Here is a 25,596-nt window from a genome sequence, read left to right as displayed (position 1 = left end):
GACCTCAAGGTCTGGAATTGACTAGCCCTGGCTCACAACTTGCACTTAGATCTTAGCCAACAGAAGGTCGTGGGTGATACTGTTCTATTCCATTTGAGGAGAAAATCAGAATCTTATATGATGTATACAACCGTATGCACCCAGATCAAGTTGCATCAGCTTCAGTGACTCATTAATGTATAGGTAAACACCTCAGCAACAGTCCTGAAGTCCAATTGAAAAAAGTTACAAAGTATTCAAACCCCTCCCCCACCCCCCCAAAAAAAAAGTACATTTATAAATCTACAATATACTAAACCCAAAGTTTTGATACCAACATAAATGTAAGAGGCTAACCACAATACATTAAATCTGAACAACCCACACCTGAGGTGTATATATGTTTACCAGCATGTACTTCAATGTGGTTTTCTTTCTCTGTCTAGGAAGAATACTGGAGGTTCTGATTGCAGTCGGCAAGAATTCAGCTTGCAAACTTTTGGGGCAACCTGAACTGTTCCTACTTCTGATATCCTCTTTAAAAGATTTGGGAACGTGGATGTGTTCTGGAAGAGCTGGGAGCCCTTTATCAGCATACTCTGCTTTGATTCTTTGGCAATATGCATTTTGATCTCCACTTAAGTTTGTGCATACTACTATCATCACTGCTTTTGGTTATCAGATTTGAGACTAAACTGGAGGGTTCGCATAGGGAAGTTGGGTGAGTGGATAAAGAAACTTTTGGCTTATATTTTCCTTTTTCCTATTTTACCTGGATTATTGAAAGGATTGGCTAAAGTGGCATAAGCATCATTACAAACAATTAAATCTCCCACCACGCATTTCCACCAGGCCAAGAAAAAACTATATAACCCACGAGACAACCATCATTCAGGGTGACAAATCATTACTCTGTGGGTGTTGGAACACCCCAATATTGAGCAACCTCCTTTAGTGCGTCCAGGCAGGGGCAATTTGTATTGCGTTTGCCCCCTTGTCATCATTTTGAAATGCTGGCGCCTATGTCAGTGATGCAAAAGACCCGAGACTTCTGCAAAATGTCAATCACCAGTAACAGCTACTTTGGAGCAATAGAGCGCGCGCGTCATCAACCAGATGAATCTACAGCTTTTAAAACTGTAGCGCTCCCAAAGGAATCTGCTGTAGACATGCCGACTACCTCCTAGTACGGGGTTTATTTCAACCGGAAACCAAACCAGTTTTTATTACCTCTCCCCGCCAGTCCCAGCGGAGGAAGGAAAAGAGACGTGCGCGATCAGAAACGGAGACCAAAGCTAATCCAGACGGTCCTTTGCGGTCAGTCGAAATCCCAAAGCCAAGTTACAAAACAATCATAAACCAGGAGCGCGCACTCACCCGTTGAAACTGTAGGGGAAATTATAAGTCTCACTTCAGCGGTCGCACTGGAGCCCTGAGGCTCCGCCCCCTCGGCGTCATAACACGCAACTAGTAGGCGGTTTCCACCCGCTTGGCTACAATTGACGTCCAACGGGGCGTGGCCAACAACACAGAGCCGGCGTGGTCTCATTGCGTCGTGCCGCTCATTCTTTCCTTGATGGTTTCGTTGGGGGGGGGGGAAAAAAGACGTCTTACTTAGGCTTCCTGAACTTTTAGAGAGCACGAGTGTCGGGGCACGTGAAAACCAAGAGGTATCCAAGCTAAAAGCCCACTTTTGATGGTGCTTTCAACTCCTCCCACTCACCATAAAATTACCTATGTCCATTTATCATTCTTTGCAAGAAACTCTCCAACTCCCCGCCCCTCCCCTTATAGATCCTTCTGAGCAGGGACCATCTGTTGCATGTTGAATGTACAGCGCTGTGTATGCTTTTCAGTGCTATAGAAATGATAAATAGGCGGATAGAGGTTGTTTTCAAAAAGTTATTACTATAGTATAGAGACAATTATAGCAGTAGCAAACAAATATAAGGAAAACGGAGAAGTAGCATGGTGGAGGCGCTTTTCCTGGGAACAGCATCAATATGTATTTTGTTTTAGCTTGGTCTGTGGAAAAACCCAACTAATGTGCTTACAAAGCAAGCTATAAAAGAAAAACAATTTAATCACCCAATTTCTAGGAGATTCTAGTATTATTAAATAGATTTTTTCCCCCTTCGATTAACAGATTCCTGTGTTCAGCCCCCCTACTAAAAATGCTTCTTTGGAATACAGCTGGGAATAGCTATTTTTAATTTCTGTGAAGAACCAATCCAAGGGAATCTGACACCTTTAAGCAAACTATCAGCCATGCACCCCCACCCTGCCTCTAGTCCACCATCTTCCCTTCCCTAGTTCACACCCACCCCACACAGGTCTAGCATACCCCCTTCCTTACCTCCCCCACCTTGTCTCCTAGGTCCCCAGTATCTCTCCTTATACCCTCCTTCCCAGGTGTCCAGCATCTCTCCCTTTCCATGGTCATCACTAGCTATTATTCCCACTACCCTACCTCCATGGGAGCCCAAAAAATGCAGGCTTTGAGAGAGCAGCCCCTTAAAGCTGCTGTGAACATTTAATATTCATATATGCATAATGCATTTAAGGCTGGCTACATCCCACCCATTCTGTAATTGGATGGGGCAGAATGCAGCATGTTTTAAGAGCATACATAGATGTGCAAAGAGCCACAGCTGACAGCAACAAAATAATAAGAGATCTCCCACTAGGCATATTTCCCTGGCTTCCATTCTTATGGATGGAGAATTTATCTCCATTAAGTATTAACAGAGGGAGGGAAACCAAAGCCCTTTAGTGACCTCCAGTCTGAATTCCATATTAAAAAGAGAGAGTATTTCTCTTAAATATAGTTGTCATACTATAGCATATATTAGGTTTAAAGACATCATGTCTAACAGCAGAGTGATATAAAAAGTTAGATAAAGTCCCTTTAAAGTACAAGTGCCCAGGCTCAGGGGAAGTTTCAGTTGGCCTCAGCAGGGACTTTGTCTCCTAAACAGACTAACCGAACTCCCCAGTGAATGCTCTGTGTATGAATGATGGGAGATCTCGATCTCTCTCTATGGACCTAGGCCACTGCCTGCCAATTCTCTGTTAGGGCAGTGAGTATGTATCTTTTAGCTGAATACCTTTACCTGCTTCTACTAAGACTGATGTAATGTGTATCTCTTACTGTCATATTTTCTCCATTCTTCCTTCTTTTCCTGTGTTAGAGTGGGCACAGCATAATAGTGCCTAGCTGTGAGCTAGATTTTTGCCATATGAATTCTCTGATTCATATATATTTTACTTTGTACCCAGTTTTTAACCCTCAGTTGTGCAAGTATATTTCTTCTGTCTATGATCTGTGGTGATTTTGCCACCTGTGACTCACATATTACCTGTGAAGGTCTGATGTTAGCGTTTTTGCCTTGCCATGAGAACTCCGATCCTATATCTTCAAATTGTATCCCTCTATATGCATCCTTGTATTACAGTATTTATTTATTGTATTATTTATTTATTTTCTTTTATACATAATCTTACCATTTACTTCTTTGGCACTTAGCTTAAATTGTGATCCCAATTTGGGACAGACAGGGAAATTCTTTGTGCTTTAATATTCTATTAATTTTCAAGTTAATTTTTCTTCTTCCTTGTTGTACCTACTTTTCTATAACTGCATTAAACTGAAAGGCATTTAGTGGTATATAAATAAAGTCTTATGTTATGTTATATTAGGTTGTAAGATTTCCTTTTTGCTTGTGTATTTTTTTTATTTATTTTGCGATTCATTGTTCTCTGTGCATGTGTGGGATATACAGAGCTTTTGAAAAATAACATTTTTCATAGAGTAAGGTTATGGTTATTGTCTAATCCACAGATGTGTGCGATAGTGTGTATGCGTGTGTCTTTGGGTACTGGGAGGACCATAGTGGTTATAAGGCGGGGTACCCGAGAAGCCCTTGGCTATGGGGCCACCTTGCAGGCCACCAGCAGCGTTCCTTCCTACACACGGTTGGAGGCCTTCCCTCTGACTCCGCGAGTTTCTGTTTTCCCCTTCCTGTGCAGTTCTCTGCTGGTCATGCCTACTTCCTGTTTTGCAAAGGCAGGACCCAGCAGAGAGGAAGAGCTGACGCGGGATGAAGGCTGCTGCCACCGCTGCCTTCGGAAAAGGAAATTTGGATACCAAAGCCCCCTCCCCCCCAAGATGACTGAATTGGTAAATATTGAGGGGTGCTCTAGCACTTGCAGAGCTGGTGCTTATGGCATGATTCCTGCTTCCCCAACATGATTCAGATCTTTGTAAGTTTGAGCCGATCAGTGCCATAAGTTTAGATTGGTCTTTCAGTTTCAAGACTTGCTGCTCAGATTCGCAGAGAGCGGAGTCTTGCTGGGGAATCAGGAAGCCCATTGTTCTGCAATAAAGCCAGGTGAGGGGAAAGAGACAGTAAAGCCTGGGGGATACATGAGAGACAGCAAGGACATAGATCGAAACTGGCCGCGGCTCGAGTAGCCACGCGGCCACGGGGACCCGGAAGCCTCCGGGTCGGTCGAAAACGAAGCAGGAACAAAATGAAACAAGAAAAAATTTTCGCACAGCGACTTAATCGAGAAAATAAGAAAAAAATTGCGGTGCTAGAAGGCAGTTGGGGCAGAGCCTGAAAAAACACGACTTCTAGGCTCAGCGGAAAATTTTGAACTGGAGACCACGAGGGGATGCGCCCCCTAGTGGAGCAGGATGGCACGCATGCGTGGAGCAGCAGAGCAAACTTAAATCTTCAATCAAGTTTGCTTGAAAATGCTTCCGCATCGGGGCTCCGTAGATGACGTCACCCACATGTGAGAATATCATGCCTGCTTGTCCTGGGATAAGCTGTTTTATGGTAGTGACTGAATGGATGAAAGAGCCTTTAAAAGTTGACACTGAGTTGGAGAATGATGTATATCTTAATTTTAGGATACAGTTAAAAATGTATTGTATTATTAAAGTGTATATGTTTAATTGTAATCTGCCTAGAAACAAATTGATAGAGCAGAATGTAATAAAAATTAATAAATTTAATTTTGGTGCCTAACTTTGGACACCATTTACAGACTCTAGCTCTTAAAGTCAAAATGTAGTTCTGATGTTATGCTCTACTACTAATGGCTGTTGTGAGTTGGTAATGTCTCCTTTAACAAAAAATAGTTAAAACTGAACAATTAAAAGACTTGAATCAAACATGTTACAAGGCAGGAGATTTGAACATACCTGAAGTACGGTAACCCTTAGGTACCTAAAGTCATGTTTCTCAGAAATTATTCTTAGCCTGTGAAAAATGCTTAGAGGGATTTATTGAAGTGTTATGCAAATACAGGCAGTCCCCAAGAACAAGTTAACGTTTTTGAAGCTGTTTTAAAGTCAGATTTGTATGTAATTCAGAACTTGCAGATTTTAAGATTCTTGCTGCTTACCTCTGCTTCCAGCTGACAAAAGGGCCAGTGTTCCATTTAAGGTACAGCATGCACAACCACACACTGTTTTTAATGTGGCCGTGCATCATTCGTGAACCTGCTGCAGGAGAAGTGTAGGAATCTATGCCACTGGAAATACTGCTCAGTGAAATCAAATGAAGCCGCAACTGCATTCTTAAGTATGAGTTGTACTTAAGTCAGGCATCTGTAACTCAGGGACTGCCTGTACAAAAGAACTCTGCTACAGCTAAAAATTTGTAGTATTTTCATTGGGGGGAGAGGGGGGTAGAACAGTGAAACTGGAATAACCTTTACGAAGAGGCAAAACTAATTAAGCATCCCTCCGTTTAAAATACTAAGGGCTCCTTTTACAAAGGCGCGCTAGGGCCTTAGCGTGTGGAATATCACACGCTAAAATGTTGCGTGTGGTAGCCGCTACCGCCTCCTTTTGAGCAGTCAGTAGATTTTTGGCTAGCACGCGCTATAGTGCGCGATAAGCCGGTGCATGCGGTAAAACCCGTAATGCACCTTCGTAAAAGGAGCCCTAAATACTGCAGATAAATAATGCAGATGGTAACCCGAAATTGGAAGAACTATGACCATCTAAAATTTCCTTTCTGGTGGGCAAATTTGTGCTCCAGCTATAGGTATGAAAAAGTGAATGCCGATAGTTTGGGGCACAATAATTTATTTAAGCTGGTTTGGGGGTTGTTGACATCACATATTACCTCACTATAGTAGGTCAGTTTTGGTTTATTTTTGTACACATCCAGAAAAGGGGGGGGGCTATTTCATAGTTTCATAATTTATTTAAATTTTGATTAAAAGCTTATCCAAAGGTACAAAGCGTTGTACATAGTAATTTAAAATAGCTGGAAAACGAACATTTTTAAATTATTAGACATACACCAACTAAACAAACATGCTTATGACCTGAAAACATTGACTTTTGAGTATGTTCACCTGGGGTGGGAGGATATGTTTCTGTTTTATTGAATAATCATTGGGTGGGGGTGAAAATGGTTGGTTATGCATATTTGTAAGTTGAATGTGCTTTTATTAACTTATTATATGATATATATTTGTGTATTGTACTTTTGAAGTTTAGAAAATTAATAAAGAATTTAAAATACTAAATACTTTCAGTCCAAAACCACATAAGACAATTTTTTTCTAATTGCCTTAGACACCACCTTATTCATAATTCAAAATGTAAACAATACAGCCACCCACCACCAAATAAGAAAACAAGTACATCTTAGATGGTGCAAGAAAACTGCTCCAACTGCATTCTTGTGGTTTAGTGCACAGAACCTACTCGCTAGATAGCAGATTCACACCTCTTTTTCAGAGAGGGCATATAATTCCTTTTATAGTTGGCCTGGTAGTTTTCTCCTCAGATTAATTCTCTGACAGGCCCTAGAAAAATAAGCAGAGTGGTCCCCCAGTAATATAAATGTATTTTAAAAGTTCCAGATTCAGGGCCCCAGATTAGGGTTAGCAGATGTATGGTTTTACCCGGACATGTACTCCTTTTTAGAGGACTGTCCAGATGGCTTTCTCCCCTATCCCCCCACCTTCCTCTGGCACAGCTGAAACTGAATCTTCAAGCCAGCTGACAGTAGCAGTGATGTGAGCCTGCTGCCGTTGGCCTGCCCTTGGAAGCCTTCTCTCTAAAGTGACGTACTGTTCCGCATAGGAGGGACACTCTAGAGAGAGAGATTCTGTGGAAGGGCGACTAGAGCAGGCTCACTACACTGCTGCTGTCAGCTAGCTAGAAGATTAAAATTCAGCAAGAAGGTAGGCAGGGGAACAGGGGAGAGCCATGGAGAGAAGCACTGTTCTGTGGGGGGGGGGGGGACTTGTTGGAAAGAGGGAGAGAGAGAAAAGCACCTGCAGGAGGGGGGTTTGTAGGGAAGAGAGAGAAGAGCCAACAATAGAGGGGGTTGAAGGGAGAGAGAAGCACCTGTGAAGAGGGCGAATTGGAAGGAGGGAAAGAGAAGCACTAAAAGGATACAGAAGATGGAAAGGGGGAGTAAGGAAATGGGTGAAAGGTGGGGGCGGGCAGGGGCGAGACTGGTGGGAGGTGGGGCTGGAGTGAGGCGGGCCAGGGGTGAGGGCAGGGCAGAGTCATGTGTCTTCTTTTTATGACTTCACAAATATGGTAACCCTATCCCAGGTGGTTCCGACTGCAAGAAAACTGGCATCAGCCACCCCCCCATAGCCCCCTAAACACAGGTACACACTCTGCCAGCAAATAATTTACTAGGTGAAAGCCTATTAAAGGTCTTGTAAGTGAAATGGTATATCAAATGTGATTAATATGACATGCCTTGGGAGCCATTGAATTAGCACATCTGAGAGGGACCCTCCCAGATGTTTTAGTCCTACACACTTACCTGGTTTCCCTACGCTTTTATCCTGATCTTTTTCACCTACTCCTTTTTAAGCTTCTAACTTGGTTAAAATAAGCCTCTAGTAGACATTGGAACCATGAGCTTTCCCAGCAGCTATCTGGGGAATTCACATTGTAATTAATACACATGTGCAAAATAGCAAAAAGCCATTCACATCCTAGAAATTAAGTACAATAAAATTAAACTTTAGCATTTCTCTAAACTTCATAGCAATTCTCCTTCAAGTCAAATCAAGGTCTCTTACTTGGTAGGGCTGTCCCACAGGTGCTGTGATAGCCATGGCTGTATCTGTCCTGAGAAGCTGCAGTAAGTCATACATGCAGAGTTGGAACTGTTTTGCTTCAGTCATGACTTGGCATGCTAGGTCTTCTTGGAACACTTCTTACAACCTTTCAGCCAGGTGGTCAATCCCCTTGGAGTAATCATCTTGGTAATCACAATGTCTTTGTTCTGCAGATCCAGTCTGCAGATCCAGGGGCAATGTCTGCAGATCCAGGGGCAGATCCAGGGACAATGTCTGCAGATCCAGGGGCATAGCCACGGGGTGAGCCTGGCCCACCCAGTTTGGGCTCAGGCATGCCCACCCAGCAGTGAAGGACTTTGACTTTAAAGGCTGCTGGCAGCTGACCTGGAAGCTTTCCCACTGATGCATTTTGTGTCAAAGGGAGGGCTTCCAAGTTAGCCGCTGGCAGTGTGTGGGAACTGCCGCCGGTGTCCTGAAGAGAAACACTGTAAGAAGCAAAGCTGCACAGGTTAGTGGGGTGGGAAGGGAGGGAAAGAGAGTCTGCACAGGCTGTGGGTATGAGGAGGGAAAGAGAGGCTGCTGCACAGGCTGGAAGAATGAGGGTGGGAAAAGGGGGAGAGATGGGAGTAAGGCAGAGCAGAGAAAACTTCGTGCCTGCCCACTTGGGCTCAGGCCTGCTCAAAATTGGCTTTCTGGTTATGCCACTGCTGCAGATATGTCCAAACCAGAGGAGACATGATTGTCATATTTTCTTCTACTGTAGATTGTTTGTTGCAAATCTCAAATAGTTTCATCGGCAGTGGTCCAGCGAGTTGCCAAGAATTGTGCACAAAATATCCTCTGGAACACTTCCAGCTTGTGGAAGTATTCAGCTAACAGTTATCCTTGATTCTGATAGGTAGAGAAGGGCTAGCTAGCATGACTGCATTATTACAAATTCTCATCTTGGTTTTCAGTCCAGACACCATTTTAGGCTACTGAAATGTGAGTGGAATCCCACAGAAATTAGTCTAAATTATTTCTGCCTTCTACAATGGTACACCCTTGCAGGGTAAAAGTTTATAGTGCAAAATCCTAGCAGCTTTATTATTCAAACAGGTTGTTATCACTGCTGTTCAATGTGGTCATCGATTAGGTCATGATGCCAAGCTTGGCTGGATGTGTGCATCAAATGTGGTTTGGATGGTCTGACATTTACTGAAGCAGGACGAATCAGAATCTAGGGTCCAAAAGATGCTAGATAGAGCTAGATGACTGGCATTCCAGATTAATGCAAACAAAACCAAGTGCATGACATCAGACAATTCAAAGGTGAGCCTGCTAGTCTAGTTCACTCCCCTTTCTTTTACTCTATATGAGGACAGTGTTCTGACTTTTATTCCAAAACACATAGGACTAACAAAGTTGGCCTTTCATTGTCCTTCAGCTATATCTCAGTAATAAAAACCAACTCAACCTTTGTTTCCACTATTAAGTCTACAATTAAACTAGCCTTATTAACTACAAAATACACATTGAAATGCAAACATTTTAATGGTTGTGAAAACTTTGGGTCCACACTTTGAAATCCTCTGGGGATAGATCAGCAAGTGAACAAACCTCCTCCTGGTTTACAGAAACACTGAAAATGGAAAAACAAGCATGTCAAAGGTTAGAAAGTCAATGGCAGAAAAGTAAATCACCCAACCACAAAACACTATGGAGGACAGTGATAAACGGCTCAGGACCTTGCCGACTTCTTCCTCAACATCAGAACAGTCCAAACAGAAGCAGAAAAATGACTCATTCTGAGACCAACACACTCCATGCAAGAAAAACCAGAGAAACTCTGCAATGCTGACCAAATATGGAAATCCTTCACTCTTCTATTAACCTCTGAGACAGCAAAACTGCTAAAAAATAATTTTAAAAAAACAACCCTATCCTCCCGTACGTAGCAGCTCCCTCTTGCCTTCTTGCTACTGCAACAGAAGCAATCATCACGTGGATCACCAAATTTCTAAATAATATTCTAGATCAGGGTCAACTTCAGGCAGAAATGGGAAAAATTAGCAATCACTCCAATACCAAAGTAACAGAATGCAGATCTCTCCACTCTCTCAAATTACAGACCTCTTAAACCACAAACCTCCAACCTTTGGAAGAAAACCATACTTGTAGAGGCTTGTCATATATGTCATATCCATGATTGGTTTCTGTCCACATCTTATTTTTCATGGACTAAAGCAGAAATACAATTTGGAAAACTATATCATTTTAGTTACCTCCTTCATACTTCTCGTGTAGTAGCTACTGTTCTGGGTAACCCGTATTATTTTTTTATTGCTCCATTAAGATTCACATGGAGACAGGTTTGTGGTCAGATGGATCTGGACTTTCGCTCTACTCCTTTGTTACCTATTTGTGGCAATGGGTCTTTTCATCCTAGTATGACATCAATTAGATTTCAAATGGTAAGGAGAGGACCTATTTTTTATTTGTATCAGCTCCTTAATGATGATGGTACTTTACCTGTCCTCTCTCAGTTGCGTAATACTTATGGCTGGATTAATTTAGATCCAGCCATTAATTTAGATCCAGTTGCGACCCAAAACTCAAACATTATGTGAATTCTATGCCAACTTCCAATTTACTTATTAAGATATATGAGCTTTTATCAGAAGTATTTTGGTTAGAAGCTCATCTGATAATACCATTGAAATTTCAGACACTCTCTTAATGGATTTTTCTTCATTACGAGATTATACCAGGGTGACCCAGGCTTGGAGTGAGGAACTACAAATCACATTACATGGTCCCAATATACATCATTTCTTAAAGTTATTTATCTAGATTTTTACCTGATATATCATATTTTGAAATGGGATATAAATTTTTATGTCGTGCAAAACTCGTCTCTGAAGATTCTTGCCCCAAAAGCTAATTTATCCCATGTGTTCTGGTTCTGTCCTTGGGTGCAAAAAGTTTGGTCTACAATTTTTTTTGAGTTGGAGTAATGTGGAATACTAAATGGTATTTTAACTGTTATAGCTTATTTTGGTTATTTGATTTGAAGCATCCTATTCGTTGTGGACTTAAGGGTTTTCTAAAAAGAGCCATGCTTTCAGGTTTTAAGGTCATTCTTTCTCTTTGGATTAAACCATTATATCCTACTTATAGTCACTGGCGTTCTAATATGCTTCATCTTTTAATAAAGGAAAGTATGTCTGTTTCTGAATGGGAAACCAAGAAGGGATGAGTGTTGTTCATGCTTTGGCAACATTATCTCCAACAGCAAGAAGTCGTGTTTTGATGGATCATTATTGATTTATTTTATTTTTTTTTAGCAGTTCTGGGAGAGGGGAGGGCAGATGATGTAGGGAGGGGGTTGATTATATTTTAATATTGTATTGTTATGTTTACATTTATAATTATTATATTATTGTAATGTGTGTTTTGTTGATATATTATGCATTGACATATCATTATAATGTTTGTACTTTTACATTCATTTGTTCTGGAAATTGGGTGGGTGGCTGGATGGATGGTGGGAAGTGGGTTGGTGGGATAAGGATTGGTAGTTAAAATTGAAAATTTTTGAGCCTGATATTTGCTGTTTTCATTTCTATTCTTTTTGTATTATTCTTTTATGCTCAATAAAAATGATTGAAATGAAAACATATCGGGGGTCTCAAAGTCTGAAATCACCCTTATCTTTGGTATTGAAGTCTTCTTGGTGCTAATAAGGATAAGGGTGATTTCAGACTTTGGGAATTTTGATATGTATTAAGACACAACTTTGTTTGGACCCCCCCCCCCCCCACCAACTAAAAAAGGCCAACGTTGCTTCTTGAGCACGTGTATGATACCCTTGTCTTGTGTGCTTCTGGCTGTGTGTCATGATTTAATTTTACATTAAAAACAAATTACAAGAATAAGATTATATTGTGTGTACAGTTCCCCCTCCGAATCAGCGGTTTCAGCATCCGCGGATTTGGTTATTTTCAATTTTAAACCCAAAAACCCATTTTAATTTTTCAGGCTATTTTAAGCCCTATAAGCCCCCCCCCCCCCCTTAAGCCTTACCTGGTGGTCTAGCGGGTTTTTGGGGCAGGAGCAATCTTCCCACGCTCCTGCCCCATGCAGATCGCTCACAGGAAATGGCTGCCTTGAGCTGCTGTAGTCTCTCAAGCCATTTCCTGTGAGTGATCTGCATGGGGCAGGAGCGTGGGAAGATTGCTCCTGCCCCAAAAACCCACTAGACCACCACGTAAGGCTTAATGGGGGCTTACAGGGCTTAAAATAACCGGGGGGAAGCAGGGGTTAGGGGCAGTACCGGCCCAAATATTATTCGCGTTTTTTTTAATATTCACGGGCCGGCTCTGCCCCTAACCCCCGTGGATACGGAGGGAGAAGTGTATATGAAAAATGGATGGAAGGAATTGCATTACAATTAGTATTATTATGGGGGTGGAGTCAGGGGCAGAGCTTGGGTGGGTCTAGGGCGGAGCTTGGGCAGGGGTACTTGGCTTGAAGAAGTTGAGAAACACTGCTAGAGTACCTGATTATTAGTCAATGTATAGTAAACCACTTTAGGTGAAGATCTTAAGGAAAAGGCAGTTAATAAATCTCAATGAATGACAAGTTTCTAGTTGTTTATTTTAAAACTGTAACTTTTTCAGGACCTCAGATGGTAGGCACCATCCCAATCTAAGTTTTAAATTTTTTTTTTCCAGGGTTTTTTTTTGGGGGGGAGGTTGGGGGGAAGAGCAGTGTTATTTGTTCTAGTGGCAACACTGATGGATTGAAATCTGCCCCCCCCACCCACCGCAAGATGCCTAGGGGTCCCCCTCTAAATCTTCACGTTGCAGTGGGCTGGAGGGTGGACATTCTCAACAAAGTCATCAGCAGACCGTTACAAAGTATTGATAAGGCCAGGACCCTGTACTGGAGCAGATTTTCGCAGGTTGTTTTTAAGCAGGTGCTTATTTTTGCCAAATAGCAAAACAAATTTATCACGGAAGCTCGTAGCTGTGTGCACGAAGACAATGAATGAAAAAGTTATAATTACATAAAACATAGTCTGGGCGACCTCTTATCGCACTTTTAGTTCTAGTTGTTTTAAAATACCCGCTCAATTGCTACTAAGCACAATATGCGCGAATCGGTAGCAATCCGCACCGGTAGAGTTGCCGTCCTGCCGAATCGCTGTGCATTCGTAGCCTCATTCTGGTCTTCCAATAGCATCTCTCGGTGCATTCAAAGCCTCATACTGAGTGACGCTCCAAGAGGCGTTGACAGTGCGTTCCAAGCCTCGCTTTGGCCTTGCGACCTAACTCTATAGCGTTTTAGTTTCAGTCCTGAACACGTTTCCTTTTTAATGCTGCTAATGTCACAGGCTCTGCAGTTTTTGGCAGTCACGTATTGGGCACAGTGCAGAAAGCGAATAACATTTTAGGCACGGCTACCTATTCGGGGGGTTGGCTCAGGCTGGATGCCTGTGATTGGTGCGTCGAGCACGTGTACTTTACCCGACAAGGAAGGCGGAACTGAGGCGGTGGTTATGGATGCTCAAGCTCGTTCCCACTAACCAACGGGTCGTTGAATGGAAGCGATTAGGGCTCGAGTTTTCTTCCGCCGTCGATCACAGAGTTCGGAGACAATCCGCCTCAGGAAAAGAAAGTCCAAGCTGTACAACAAAGAGGCTGCAAACTCCGCGCACGGGAGAGGTAAAGAGGCCTTTCCACTAACACCCCCATATATTTCCAGGAGTTCAAAGTAAAAGACTCTCTGTATTACATTCCCTTTCATTGGATATGTATTGTAAAATTATATCAAATGTTACAAAGAAATGCATACATTCTGCTGTCCAAGAAAGGATATTAATTCAACGAGGTTTGGTTACGAGGCTTCTTTTCATTCATATAGAGCCAGTTCTGAATCTGTATTTGCTCCTTGCATCGTGGTGATGGGGTTATTGTGATGTCCTGTAAAGCAATAGTATTACGATCTTCCAGGTTTGCAATATTGAAGCTAGTTCTAATGAATTCTTATTAGATTAATTAGGAACATACTGAAACCTTTATCTATTTGTAGTGCATCAGTGACTATCAGTGCTTTAAAAGTCCAGCACGAAAGATGGGCTAGTTCAGTGGTTCCCAACCCTGTCCTGGAGGAACACCAGGCCAATTGGGTTTTCAGGCTAGCCCTAATGAATATGCATGAGAGAGATTTGCATATGATGGAAGTGATAGGCATGCAAATTTGCTTCATGCATATTCATTAGGGCTAGCCTGAAAACCCAATTGGCCTGGTGTTCCTCCAGGACAGGGTTGGGAACCACTGAACTAGCCCATCTTTCGTGCTGGACTTTTAAAGCACTGATAGTCACTGATGCACTACAAATAGATAAAGGTTTCAGTATGTTCCTAATTAATCTAATAAGAATTCATTAGAACTAGCTTCAATATTGCAAACCTGGAAGATCGTAATACTATTGCTTTACAGGACATCACAATAACCCCATCACCACGATGCAAGGAGCAAATACAGATTCAGAACTGGCTCTATATGAATGAAAAGAAGCCTCGTAACCAAACCTCGTTGAATTAATAGCCTTTCTTGGACAGCAGAATGTATGCATTTCTTTGTAACATTTGATATAATTTTACAATGAAGCAAATTTGCATGCCTATCACTTCCATCATATGCAAATCTCTCTCATGCATATTCATTAGGGCTAGCCTGAAAACCCGATTGGCCTGGTGTTCCTCCAGGACAGGGTTGGGAATCACTAGGCTAGTTAACGTGAGCTTTCAAGAGCAGAAAGATCTCTTTGAACCTTCGTTTAGGGAGGAGTTTCCACTCCTCAGCAAAAATTGGGAGCCTCATTCAAACTTTGCTAATGGCTGATTTCACAGCTCTTCTCCAATGCACTCTTTTTCTTCCCTATGGTGACTTTACTAACTGTACGTAGTCTGGCCACTTGTCCTCCCAGTTCCCCGTCCAGCCACTGCCGTTTCTAAGACCATGTGAGCTTGAGCTTTATACTATATACATAGTTCAGTGTTATTTTCACAACAAAAAGAATAACAGAGTAGCATGGGAATCAACAGCTCAACCTGAATGAGTGCTAGAGAAAGCTATGGAAGCAATAGCAGTTGATAGGGAACCCGAAGAGAGAATACAGAGTGCAAGACTTCTCCACCCCAATAGCAGATGCCTCTATAGCTGTTCTTATGAGAGTATATGAACTGTGACACCTTTTGAAGTTTTGAGTCTAAGTAAATGCGCCTAAACTCTGACACGATTTAGATGTGCTGTTAAGATTTTCCACTTTACCTAACTCCACCCCACCCCCCTGCTGTCTCTGGTTGATCTTTAATTATTGATAAATAACTTCATTCTGGTTTTCTCCCTTCACTATTGTGATTTGGCCTTTTTGTGTTTCCCAGATGATTCTGATTTTTCTAAGGGGCTGTGCTAAAAAAAATGGGCTTAAGGAATGGGGTTGGGACTTCTATACTACCTTTTTACCTCAAGCATTTTCTTTCTCTTCTGGTGGGCTCTCAGTCTATCTAATGTACCTGGGGTAGGGGAGGATTAAGTGACTTGCCCAGGGTCACGAGGAACATCATGGGGTTTGAACCCACAACCTCAGGGTGCTGAGGCTGCAGCCCTAACCACTACGCCATACTCTCCTTAGCCTGCCCATATGCGAGCCTTTCCTTTGTGTTAATCTCATTTGTACCTTGGCCATCAAAAGGGACTTTTTCCTATTTGTTTTACTTCTGGCTATTTGCTAATGTTAGCACTAGCACAGGGGTCTCAAAGTCCCTCCTTGAGGGCCACAATCCAGTCGGGTTTTCAGGATTTCCCCAATGAATTTGCATGAGATTTATGTGCATGCACTGCTTTCAATGAAAACGCGACTGGATTGCGGCCCTCAAGGAGGGACTTTGAGATCCCTACGCTAGCAGAAAGCCAGAAAAAATTACTCTGGGAATGCTAAAAGCTCCTGCCTTAGGCCCCTGCCCGGTGCATCCTAGGATCAGCAGCTTTGGGGAGTCCTTCCAGTTCAGCTAATCAGGAATTCCCCTGCTGTGATTAGCTGAACTGGCACAGAGAAGCAGCAGTGGCAAGAAAATTATTATTATTATTATTTTTCTGATAGGAGGGATGGGGAGGAGGAGCTGTGCTAGCGACTGCTCTTCTGAGCAAGCGCCAGGCATAGTTCCTCCCCCTTTGACTGGGGCTGCTCTGCATAAATAGCATGCATATAATTTGCATGCTGTTGTGCTGAACATCATCCAGTAAAAAAAAAATCGCTCCCACCATGGTATTTTTTACCGTGGTGCAAAATGAAACAGGGGAAACAAAACCACAAACTTAAAAGCACAGAATCAGAGTGGAATTGTCCCAATCAGAATGGTTCACACCAAAAAAAGTGTCCTTCAACTCATCTGATAAATTCAAATGCTTTTATTCATCCAAAGTCTCAATGAGCCGACATGCACATGTTTCAGCCTAACCAGCCTGCCTCAGGAGTCTTGTGAGTCTTCGACGAGTGATTAGAGAAACCATATAAAGTATAAAAATACACGCACCCTCTAAACACGGCTTTTGGAAGTCATAAAGCAGTAAAAGGCACTGCAGACTTTTCCAGTTGCAGCAAGGCCGCAGTGACTTTTACTGCTTTACGACTTCCAAAAGCCGTGTTTAGAGGGTGCGTGTATCTTTATACTTTGTATGGTTTTTCTAATACACTCGTCGAAGACTCACAAGACTCCTGAGGCAGGCCGGTTAGGCCGAAACATGTGCAAGTCGGGTCATTGAGTCATTGGATGAATTTATGAGATTTTGGATGAATAAAAGTATTTGAATTTATCAGATGAGTTAAAGGACACTTTTTTTGGTGTGCCCCATTCTGATTGGGACAATTCCACTCTGGTTCTGTCTTTTTTACCGTGGTGTCAGTGCATCAGGGCCCAGGTCATCAGATCTAGCAGACCATAATCCTGCACTGAGAGGTAGGCATACACAAAGCTGCTCTCTTTATAAATGACTTGGTTTAAGGTCCAGAATGGCTGGTCACATAAACCTCTTATTTTTAGTTAGGCCAATACAGTATTACCTCTACCTGTCCCTCTTCCTTTATAATATTATATCTTTAATGTAGAAATGTAATATGTTCTATATTGGAGCAGAGTGCAGTGGTTGTTTTCACTAGCACATGTAACTAAATATAGTGTTCTGATGGTCAGTTTTACCAATGTTATTTTACGAATAGCGTATTATGTTCATTCACATAACATTTTTGTGTAGTGTACTACTGTGCCTGTATGCAAAACTAAGCCTTTGGTATTGAACATGGAAGTTATCAATGTACTTTATTTGAATTTCTTGATGCTTTAAATGTGGCCCCCAAAAAGAAAGATTTAGTAGACCTCACTCGTTTGTGCACGGTAATTTGTTGCATTTCTGGCAAATTTTGAGTTTGATTTTTAGCAGTACTGGACCCCGGAAGAAGGTTGTTTTACAATCGAAACACGGCCCGTGTCGGGTCTATACCACAATTCATATACTGTGTTCTTTTGCATTATTGAACAATTTATCTTGTCAATCTCTGCACCTTATTCAAATTAAAGTTCTTATCAAGATCATCAGTTCCACATTTTTTGTTTTCTGCTCTGTTTCTGGTTTTGTGGACATTTTTTTATGTTTCTCCCAGATTTAAAAAACTATACATCTAGTATGGTGGTGGTGTTTTTCTCATTTATTGAAAATCTGATGTTGCCGTTACTGGCTGACCAATATAACATTTTCTGTCAAACACTGGCTTGATTGGCTGAACTGGGCCTTTATTGGTTTTACTGGGGTTCTAAAAAGAATACAAATCTTTAACAAGAAGGGATGTAAGACTATTGATGTCATGAGCATCTTATGGGCCCTACAGTAACTGCCAAATCAGTTTTAAGTAACTGCAAGCTAGAAATATTTTTAATTTTTTTTAGAGTGGGTGTTCTGTACTAATCACCACAGCTACATTACTGTAAGCTAACTGGTTAGCGCAGGATTACCGTGTAACTTGTTATTGCCCACAAAAGGGGTGGTAATTTTTATTAATGGCTGCATAATGGCAACAATCATGCATGGTCATTAAATTAACAAAAAATGGAAAAAGGCCATTTTTGTGGCTGTGGTAAAAATGGCTTTAGTGTATGGGAAAAATGCAAAGGCCATTTTTGTGGCTGTGGTAAAAATGGCTTTAGTGTATGGGAAAAATGCAAAGGCCATTTTTGTGGCTGTGGTAAAAATGGCTTTAGTGTATGGGAAAAATGCAAAGGCCATTTTTGTGGCTGTGGTAAAAATGGCTTTAGTGTATGGGAAAAATGCAAAGGCCATTTTTGTGGCTGTGGTAAAAATGGCTTTAGTGTATGGGAAAAATGCAAAGGCCATTTTTGTGGCTGTGGTAAAAATGGCTTTAGTGTATGGGAAAAATGCTAAGGCCATTTTTGTGGCTGTGGTAAAAATGGCTTTAGTGTATGGGAAAAACTAAGGGCCATTTTTGTGGCTGTGGTAAAAATGGCTTTAGTGTATGGGAAAAACTAAGGGCCATTTTTGTGGCTGTGGTAAAAATGGCCTTTGCATTTTTCCCATACACTAAAGCCATTTTTACCACAGCCACAAAAATGGCTTTAGTGTATGGGAAAAACTAAGGGCCATTTTTGTGGCTGTGGTAAAAATGGCTTTAGTGTATGGGAAAAATGCTAAGGCCATTTTTGTGGCTGTGGTAAAAATGGCTTTAGTGTAAGGGAAAAATGCTTAGTCAAGAACCCCACATTTTGTTAAGGTTTTCATGTTTTATACTAAGAGATGGTTATCATCCTTGATCAGATCTTTGCCATTGAGGTAAGCTGCAATTGTTTTATTTCAGGTTTTTTTGGTGAAAACATTTATGTGCTCTTGTTGAGTGCAGCTTTCCGAACACTCAACTGCTTTTTGGTTCAGACAAGCTTTGTTCCAGATGAATACTGGCAGTCGCTGGAAGTGGCTCATCGCATGGTTTTCAAATATCCTTTAATTTCCTTACAGGCTGTGTTGCCTGTCAGTTAGATAAGTTATCTTCCTTTCCTGTGCTACAGTTTTACAATTGAATGTGGGTGTTTCAGGCACTGATCTTGCATTTTGCTCGTCATTCTTCTACTGATCTTTGTATTTTCTTCATTGGTCATTCCCCCCTGACCTTTCTATTTTACCCATGGGAACCATCAGTACCTGTTGAAGCAGGTTCCCTAGTTCTGTAAGCCAGTGGTTCCCAGGCTTGTCCCAGGCTTGTCCCAGGCTTGTTCCCAGGCTTGTCCCAGGCCAGTTAGATTTTCAGGATATCCACAACGAATGTGCATGAAATGGATTTTAAAATTAGCCACCTTTTTCACTAAAATTAGGTATGCAAAATAAGCCATGAATGTGACCAAGTTTGTCATTTCATGCTTGTGTGGACACCCAGCTGAAGGTTTCAAGATATCCCTAATGAGTCTCTAAAACGAAAATCAATTAAAACTCTTTCTGCTCTATGTCTTCAACAAAGTATTTTTACCTGAACATTAGCATGTTCTTCTGGTGCATAAATCGGACTCTGGCTGATTTTCCCCAGTGCATCCATACTATTGTGATGGCCGCATATGATACTCGGCTACATGAACAACCACCTGTACTGGGGATTAAAGTCGGTATTTATATAAAATATATATGATTTATGGAACAGACCTCCTTAATCACATTCCAGGAACAGGTAAAAATTGCAGCTTGAGTAGTCTCCTAAGTTTAATCAGGCACAGCTTTGGAATACTTCTCTTGGTCTGCAAAAAGAGAAGCTAGAACGGGAAATATGAGGTGCTTCATTCTTTCCTGCAAGCAAACTTGAACCTTCTCTTTAATACTTTATGCATTCTGCAGTAGCTCATAAATTAATTCATGTGTATTCTATGAACAAGGTGGGGTATTCTTTAAAATATAGGTATAGGCCATGCATTTGATATACCGCCTTTTTGCGGTCTGTATATTGTCTATAACTACTTTCTCTATTCCTAGTGAAAATGTAGTTTTTATTTCTATAACTTAATATTATTAGGAGTCCAAGTTGTATAGAACTGGTACTTTGGTATTGTTAATTGTTTAATTACATTTACCAGTTTTTTATTTCTATTAGTTCAACAAAGATAAATTATTATATTGTTCAAAATGATTGCTAAATTTTTTTTAAATTAATTATTAATAATTCATGATGATAATAATAAGTGCTCAGTCTTGTATCTCCTGCATGGGAGCCATAGCGAGGTTATTCCAGGACCATCATGGCACTTATGGGTCCTTAATTGATATGATCTTGAAGTTATTCAGTCATCCAACCTGTGCTCATATGTTCTCTCTCTTGTTATGCATATATTATTCCAAAAAAAACAATAAATACAATGAAAAAATGGCACTTATCTTAATCAGTGTGGATGATCAAAGCTGTGGCTCCGCAGTTTTTAAACATTTTTTTCTTTTCCTTTGCCAATGTGATATCACATTATTGTTTTATATTATATTCTTTTAAATCTTTGTTAACCGGCTTGAGTCCTTGATCCAGTATATAAAATGGAAATTAGATTAGATTCGAAATAGTTATTGTTAAATTGTTGTGATACCCATTTTTCGTTTTCCCTTTTTTTTATATAGTATCTTGGCATTGAAGTACAGGAGGATAAGGGTGTTTTTTAATGACTTAATGATAGTTCCAGAGTTGGAAGCAGGGTCAGAATGTTCTAAAGCCCTGTTTCCTTGAGCACTTGAAGTCTTTTCCACCCTTACCTATAAGGTTGATTTAAGTATTATTCAATATAATTTAACAGATAGTCAACCCTATTGTTATATTGGGTCTTTTATTTCTGTGACAAAATGATCTATGAGAGATCTACTCAAGATATCTTATTTGCAATGTAATCAACAGCATTGACATTCTAGTGAAAACATCCCAGATTTACATTTCAGGCAGATGAACCAAGTCTACATTTTAGCAGTACTTCCTTAACAATATCAGTTATGGCTATTTGACCTGGGAATGGAATGAGGGATTAAGAGGATACACCTACCCCCTTGTATTTGCGAGTATCTATAAAATATTGGACCTGCTGAACTCTGATAAAGTTCAGCTCCTGGTGAGTATTCTCTAAATAATAAAATCAGGTGCAGCATATTTCTGGTGTTGCTTGAAAAAAAACTAAGTGAAAGTATGACCTAGATAGCTGTGGTTTTAGCTACTACCCCTCTTCCATCTTTGCAAATAGGAACATACCAGCTTTTCCCCTTCCTATGTCCACTAGTAGATTTAACTTCTGCTCTTAAGCATTGGGCCCAAAGGCTCCCTCACTCCAGCACAAAGTGGGGGAGGCATTCGGACCCATGAGTTGCAGTGAGTTTTGGAGTTTCCCCTCAATATCATTTCGAGTAGCCGGGTTAAAAGAAAATGAACTTCCATTGGCAGGGCAGGTGTGCTTAGGCAAGTGCATGCTCTGCCTAGAGGGCAACTGATCTCTGCCTATGCCCCTCCCCTGTGCACTCCCAGAATTTGAAAAACAACAAATTCAGATCCCCCCCCAAGACTTAGGTCTATACAAAGTTTGGTTCAGTTCAGTCTATCGATTTAAAATTTATTATAGGGGTGAAACACAGAATCGCACATATTTTAATAGTAGCACATAAACTTATTTTTATATAGAACAAGGATAAAAGCTGAACTCGTACATTTAGGAAATTGTGACCAAGCTAGACAGTTCTCAGCGAGCTAAGCCCTCCTGTTTCCTGTCCAACCACTGCTGTTTAAGACCCTGTGAGCTTGAGAATAATATGGGCATCAACAGCCCAACCTGAATCAGAGGAAGAGAAAGCTATGGAAGCAATAGCAGTTGATAGGGAGCCTGACGGGAAAGCGCAGGATGCAAGACTTCCACACCCCAATCGCAGATGCCTCTATGGCTGTTAAGAACATAAGCAGTGCTGGATTAACCCAGAGGTCCATCATGCCCAGCAGTCCGCTCACGTAGTGGCCCATCAGGTCCAGGACCTGTATAGTATTCCTCTATTTATACCCTTCTATCCCCTTTCCTTTAGGAAATTATCTAATCCCTTCTTGAACCTCACTACCGTACTTTGATGTTCTGATGAGACTATGAACCCTGACACCTTATGAAAATATATGTAACTCTTGAGTCAGTGTTGTGACTAAGTATTTTCCCATGGACAATACTGGGAAAAGCCCAATTGTAAATCTGGTTTGCAGTGGTGGTTTAGACCGCTGTTGTACATATACAGCCTTGTTTATATGCCACTGGATAACGGCAGTTCATTGGTGATATTAGCAGCTGAAAGTACTCTTTGGATCAGTCTGCTGTTATTTTGTGACCCAGTAATATAATACTCGGACCTTAACCTTTTTTGCTTACGTAGATTTGGGCACCTAGACTTGCACAAGCCCTTCTATCAGCTCTTGCAGATGTGAAGATTTACTCCTTCCTAAGGCGCCTGCAGAATGCAGAAACTGCAAAATGGGTGGTAAGTCTGAACTGTCCGGTGTTACAATTTCAAAAAAGAAAAAAAAATCCAAACTATTGCCAGAGAGAGAATCATAAACGGCCAAAGGCAGTATAAAGCCAACAGAATACCTTGGAACAATATTTAAAAATTAACATTCTTTTTTTTTTTTAAAGTTTGCATCAGATATTTTCCTCTAAGCACTCAAAACGCTGTGGAACTCATGCAGTACTAAAAAAAAAAAAATCTCCCCTCAACCCGATTCTTAGAGGGACAGCAGGGGTGGAAACCAATATGAAGTCACTACTAACCAGTAATAAAATAATTACATAATATAATTAATTTATATGTGTAGGGAAAGTCTTCAGTCTTCACTGTTTGCCGTGGGAACCAAGCCCCTCTTCGCACAGCTGTCACACTAGTACACCCAAAAAGGGTATTTACCTGTGAAACATCCCAGGACCTTTCCCATAGTTAGAGAATGACACGGTGACAAAATTCATCACCGTTCCCGTCCCCGCGGATAACCGCGGGAAATAATCCCATGTCATTTTTTTGTGTCTATTTCAACCTCAGTCCTTCTATACCAGCATTCTTCAAAGCAAAGCTTGAGGGTTAGTGGTTGTGGCCATTCATATTCTGATTCTTCCCTCGCTCCTTAAAGAATGATATGAAGATGGTTTCCCGCGTTTATCCGCGGGAACGGTGATGAATTTTGTCACCGTGTCATTCTCTAGTGCAAAACATATAAGTGCAAAAAGTGCTTAAAGAGTTCACACCGTTGCTATCCCACCGTAGGAGAGTACTCTGCATCCAAATAGCATGCCTGTGGCAAATGATGATATTTTAATAACAAACACCAAAATGCTGGCCAGAAATTGAACTGAGCACAGTACTTATCTGCTGTATGCAGGTCAAGGTTATTAAAGAAAAGATCCGCGTGCTATATAAGTCCAACGGGGCTCCGTTTCAAAGTAAACTACCTTCACTCTGTTCTTAGACAAGTACTGTGCTCAGTTCGATTTTTGGTCTGCATTTTTGTGTTTGTTATTACAATATCATTAGCACTAGTAATGGCTAGCAGGGAAGTCTTCCTTTATTTAGGACCTGCTAAGCCTGTTTCATAGCACATTTTAGTAAAAGGGCCCCAAAGTCTCTTGAATCCTGTGTTCTGTTTAGTTGGTCCGAACAGAATTATGTGTGTCTGATCCATGGTCCCTGTAGGTGGGAAGCTGTTCAGATATACATTTTGATAGCTGAAAGTATTTTAGTTTTGAACAGATTCAGTAACTGACACTTAGATGTTAATTTGGTTCATAGACAACCCCGCGAAAGACAAAGGTGCGCGCCGACAACTGAGCGCAAGACGGAGGCGCGCGCCGAAGAAAATTACAGTTTTTAGGGGCTCCGATGGGGGGTTTTGTTGGGGAGCCCCCCCCAGTTTACTTAATAGAGATCGCACCGGCGTTGTGGGGGGTTTGGGGGGGTTGTAACCCTCCACATTTTACTGTAAACTTAACTTTTTCCCTAAAAACAGGGAAAAAGTGAAGTTTTCAGTAAAATGTGGGGGGTTACAACCCCCCACCATGCCCCCACAACGCGGCGCGATCTCTATTAAGTAAAGTGGGGGGGTTCCCCCCCCACGCCCCCTCCGTCGGAGCCGTAAAAACAGTAATTTTCTGCGGCGCGCACCTCCGCGCTGCACTCAATTGTCTGCGCGCGCCTTTGTCCCGGCGCGCTTTTGACCTGACACTGTTAATTTTCTAGTTGGAGTTTAGAGTATGGGCTAGAGAATGACACAGGGACAAATTTTTCCCCCGTTCCCACAGGAACTCATTTTTCCGCTCTGTCCCGGTGAGTTCTTTTCCTGGCCCTGCCCCATTTCTGCAAGCTCTGTCCTCCTCTGCCCAAGCCTCAAACCCTAAAATTATAAAGTGTTCGAGGCTTGTACGGTTAAGGCAGAGCTTATAGGAATGGGGCGGGGACAGAGAAATTGAGTTCCAACAGGGACAAATTTGTCCCCGTGTCATTCTCTATAGTATGGGCAGGTGCTATGAGGCAGCATGTCTGCCCTCTCCCTGACCTCTTTTTTTCTTGGATAATGTCCATCCTCACATCAGTTCAATAGCACTCCAGAGATCTTGCAGCTCTGTGTTTTAAAGAACTTTAGGCACAGATACAGTGTTAAATAAATGCCAAATGGTCCATCCAGTCTGCCCATCCGCAGCATCCACTATATCCTCCTCTTTCTAAAAGATCAGAATCTGAGCCTGGGTATTTATTTAATTAAAATCATTTTTATTCAGAATCACAAAAAAGAGAAAATAACAGCATCAAACTTTAGGGGTTAAATCCTAGAAGAATTCAGCATAAAAATAGCCATTCCCTAATTGAACAAAGAATATGATCCTGATTGTTAAATCATCAGGATCTGCAAGTAAAGAATGTTCCAGTATTAATACTTAACATTTTTAACTGTAAAGTGTTTACTACAACAATCACATGGGCCCTGATGCTCAAAAGCTTTCCATGCCAGTAAGAGTCGTTAAAGCAGTCTTACTGGTACGGAAATACAGCTTTTGATCCTTGTAACAGCCACTAAGAACACTGCAAATGCATTGCAAGGAGCTCATTAGTATTCTACTGAGCTCTCCTTGTGATGCACTAAAGAGACAACCCCCCCTCCTTTATGAGGAAATTTTTGGTAGCTGTTGTGCGCTCACACAACATGTATAACAGTTGTGCCCCTCTTAAAAAAAAAACAAAAAACCAACCCAGCCTGCAGCAGCTATCTGCCCTTCTCCTTTCCTCTGCCCAGTTTATGGTGGCTCCGGAGCTACAATCAGCTGAGAGCCAGCAGAGGGGAAAGCAGTGCCTGCCGGCTCAGCTGATTCATGGATTCCCCTTCCAGCTCTGGAGCTGCGGTCAGCTGACTGGAGTTTCCCCCTGCTGGCTCTGGAGCCTGATCAGCTGATTGCAACTCTAGAG

At 41.5% G+C, this 25,596-nt stretch overlaps 2 protein-coding genes across 9 annotated transcripts in view; one reads left to right on the top strand and one right to left on the bottom strand.

Annotated features, from left to right (window-relative positions):
* RAB27A (RAB27A, member RAS oncogene family) overlaps positions 1 to 1,493 on the bottom strand; it is a 120,548-nt gene extending 119,055 nt beyond the window's left edge. Inside the window, exon 1 of one of the 5 annotated variants that reach the window (XM_033920316.1) lies at positions 1,357 to 1,493. The gene's annotated coding sequence lies outside the window, so the exon portion shown is untranslated. The other 4 variants (XM_033920317.1, XM_033920315.1, XM_033920321.1 and 1 more) reach the window with 4 other exon arrangements.
* Positions 1,494 to 13,340: 11,847 nt separating this feature from the next.
* Positions 13,341 to 25,596, top strand: part of PIGB (phosphatidylinositol glycan anchor biosynthesis class B) — a 50,866-nt gene continuing 38,610 nt past the window's right edge. For 3 of the 4 annotated variants that reach the window (XM_033919741.1, XM_033919743.1, XM_033919740.1), the window contains exons 1-4: positions 13,341 to 13,763; positions 18,971 to 19,106; positions 21,119 to 21,236; positions 22,525 to 22,629. In XM_033919741.1, coding sequence (XP_033775632.1) covers positions 13,640 to 13,763; positions 18,971 to 19,106; positions 21,119 to 21,236; positions 22,525 to 22,629 — 483 coding nt within the window. In that variant the 5' untranslated portion in view covers positions 13,341 to 13,639. The remainder of the gene's footprint in view (positions 13,764 to 18,970; positions 19,107 to 21,118; positions 21,237 to 22,524; positions 22,630 to 25,596) is intronic. The other variant, XM_033919742.1, reaches the window with a different exon arrangement.

This window comes from Geotrypetes seraphini, chromosome 14, assembly GCF_902459505.1.
Source record: "Geotrypetes seraphini chromosome 14, aGeoSer1.1, whole genome shotgun sequence".
Classification (NCBI taxonomy): domain Eukaryota; kingdom Metazoa; phylum Chordata; class Amphibia; order Gymnophiona; family Dermophiidae; genus Geotrypetes; species Geotrypetes seraphini.
Note: the sequence above shows the minus strand (reverse complement) of the source record. Positions and strands in the feature narration are given on the sequence as shown.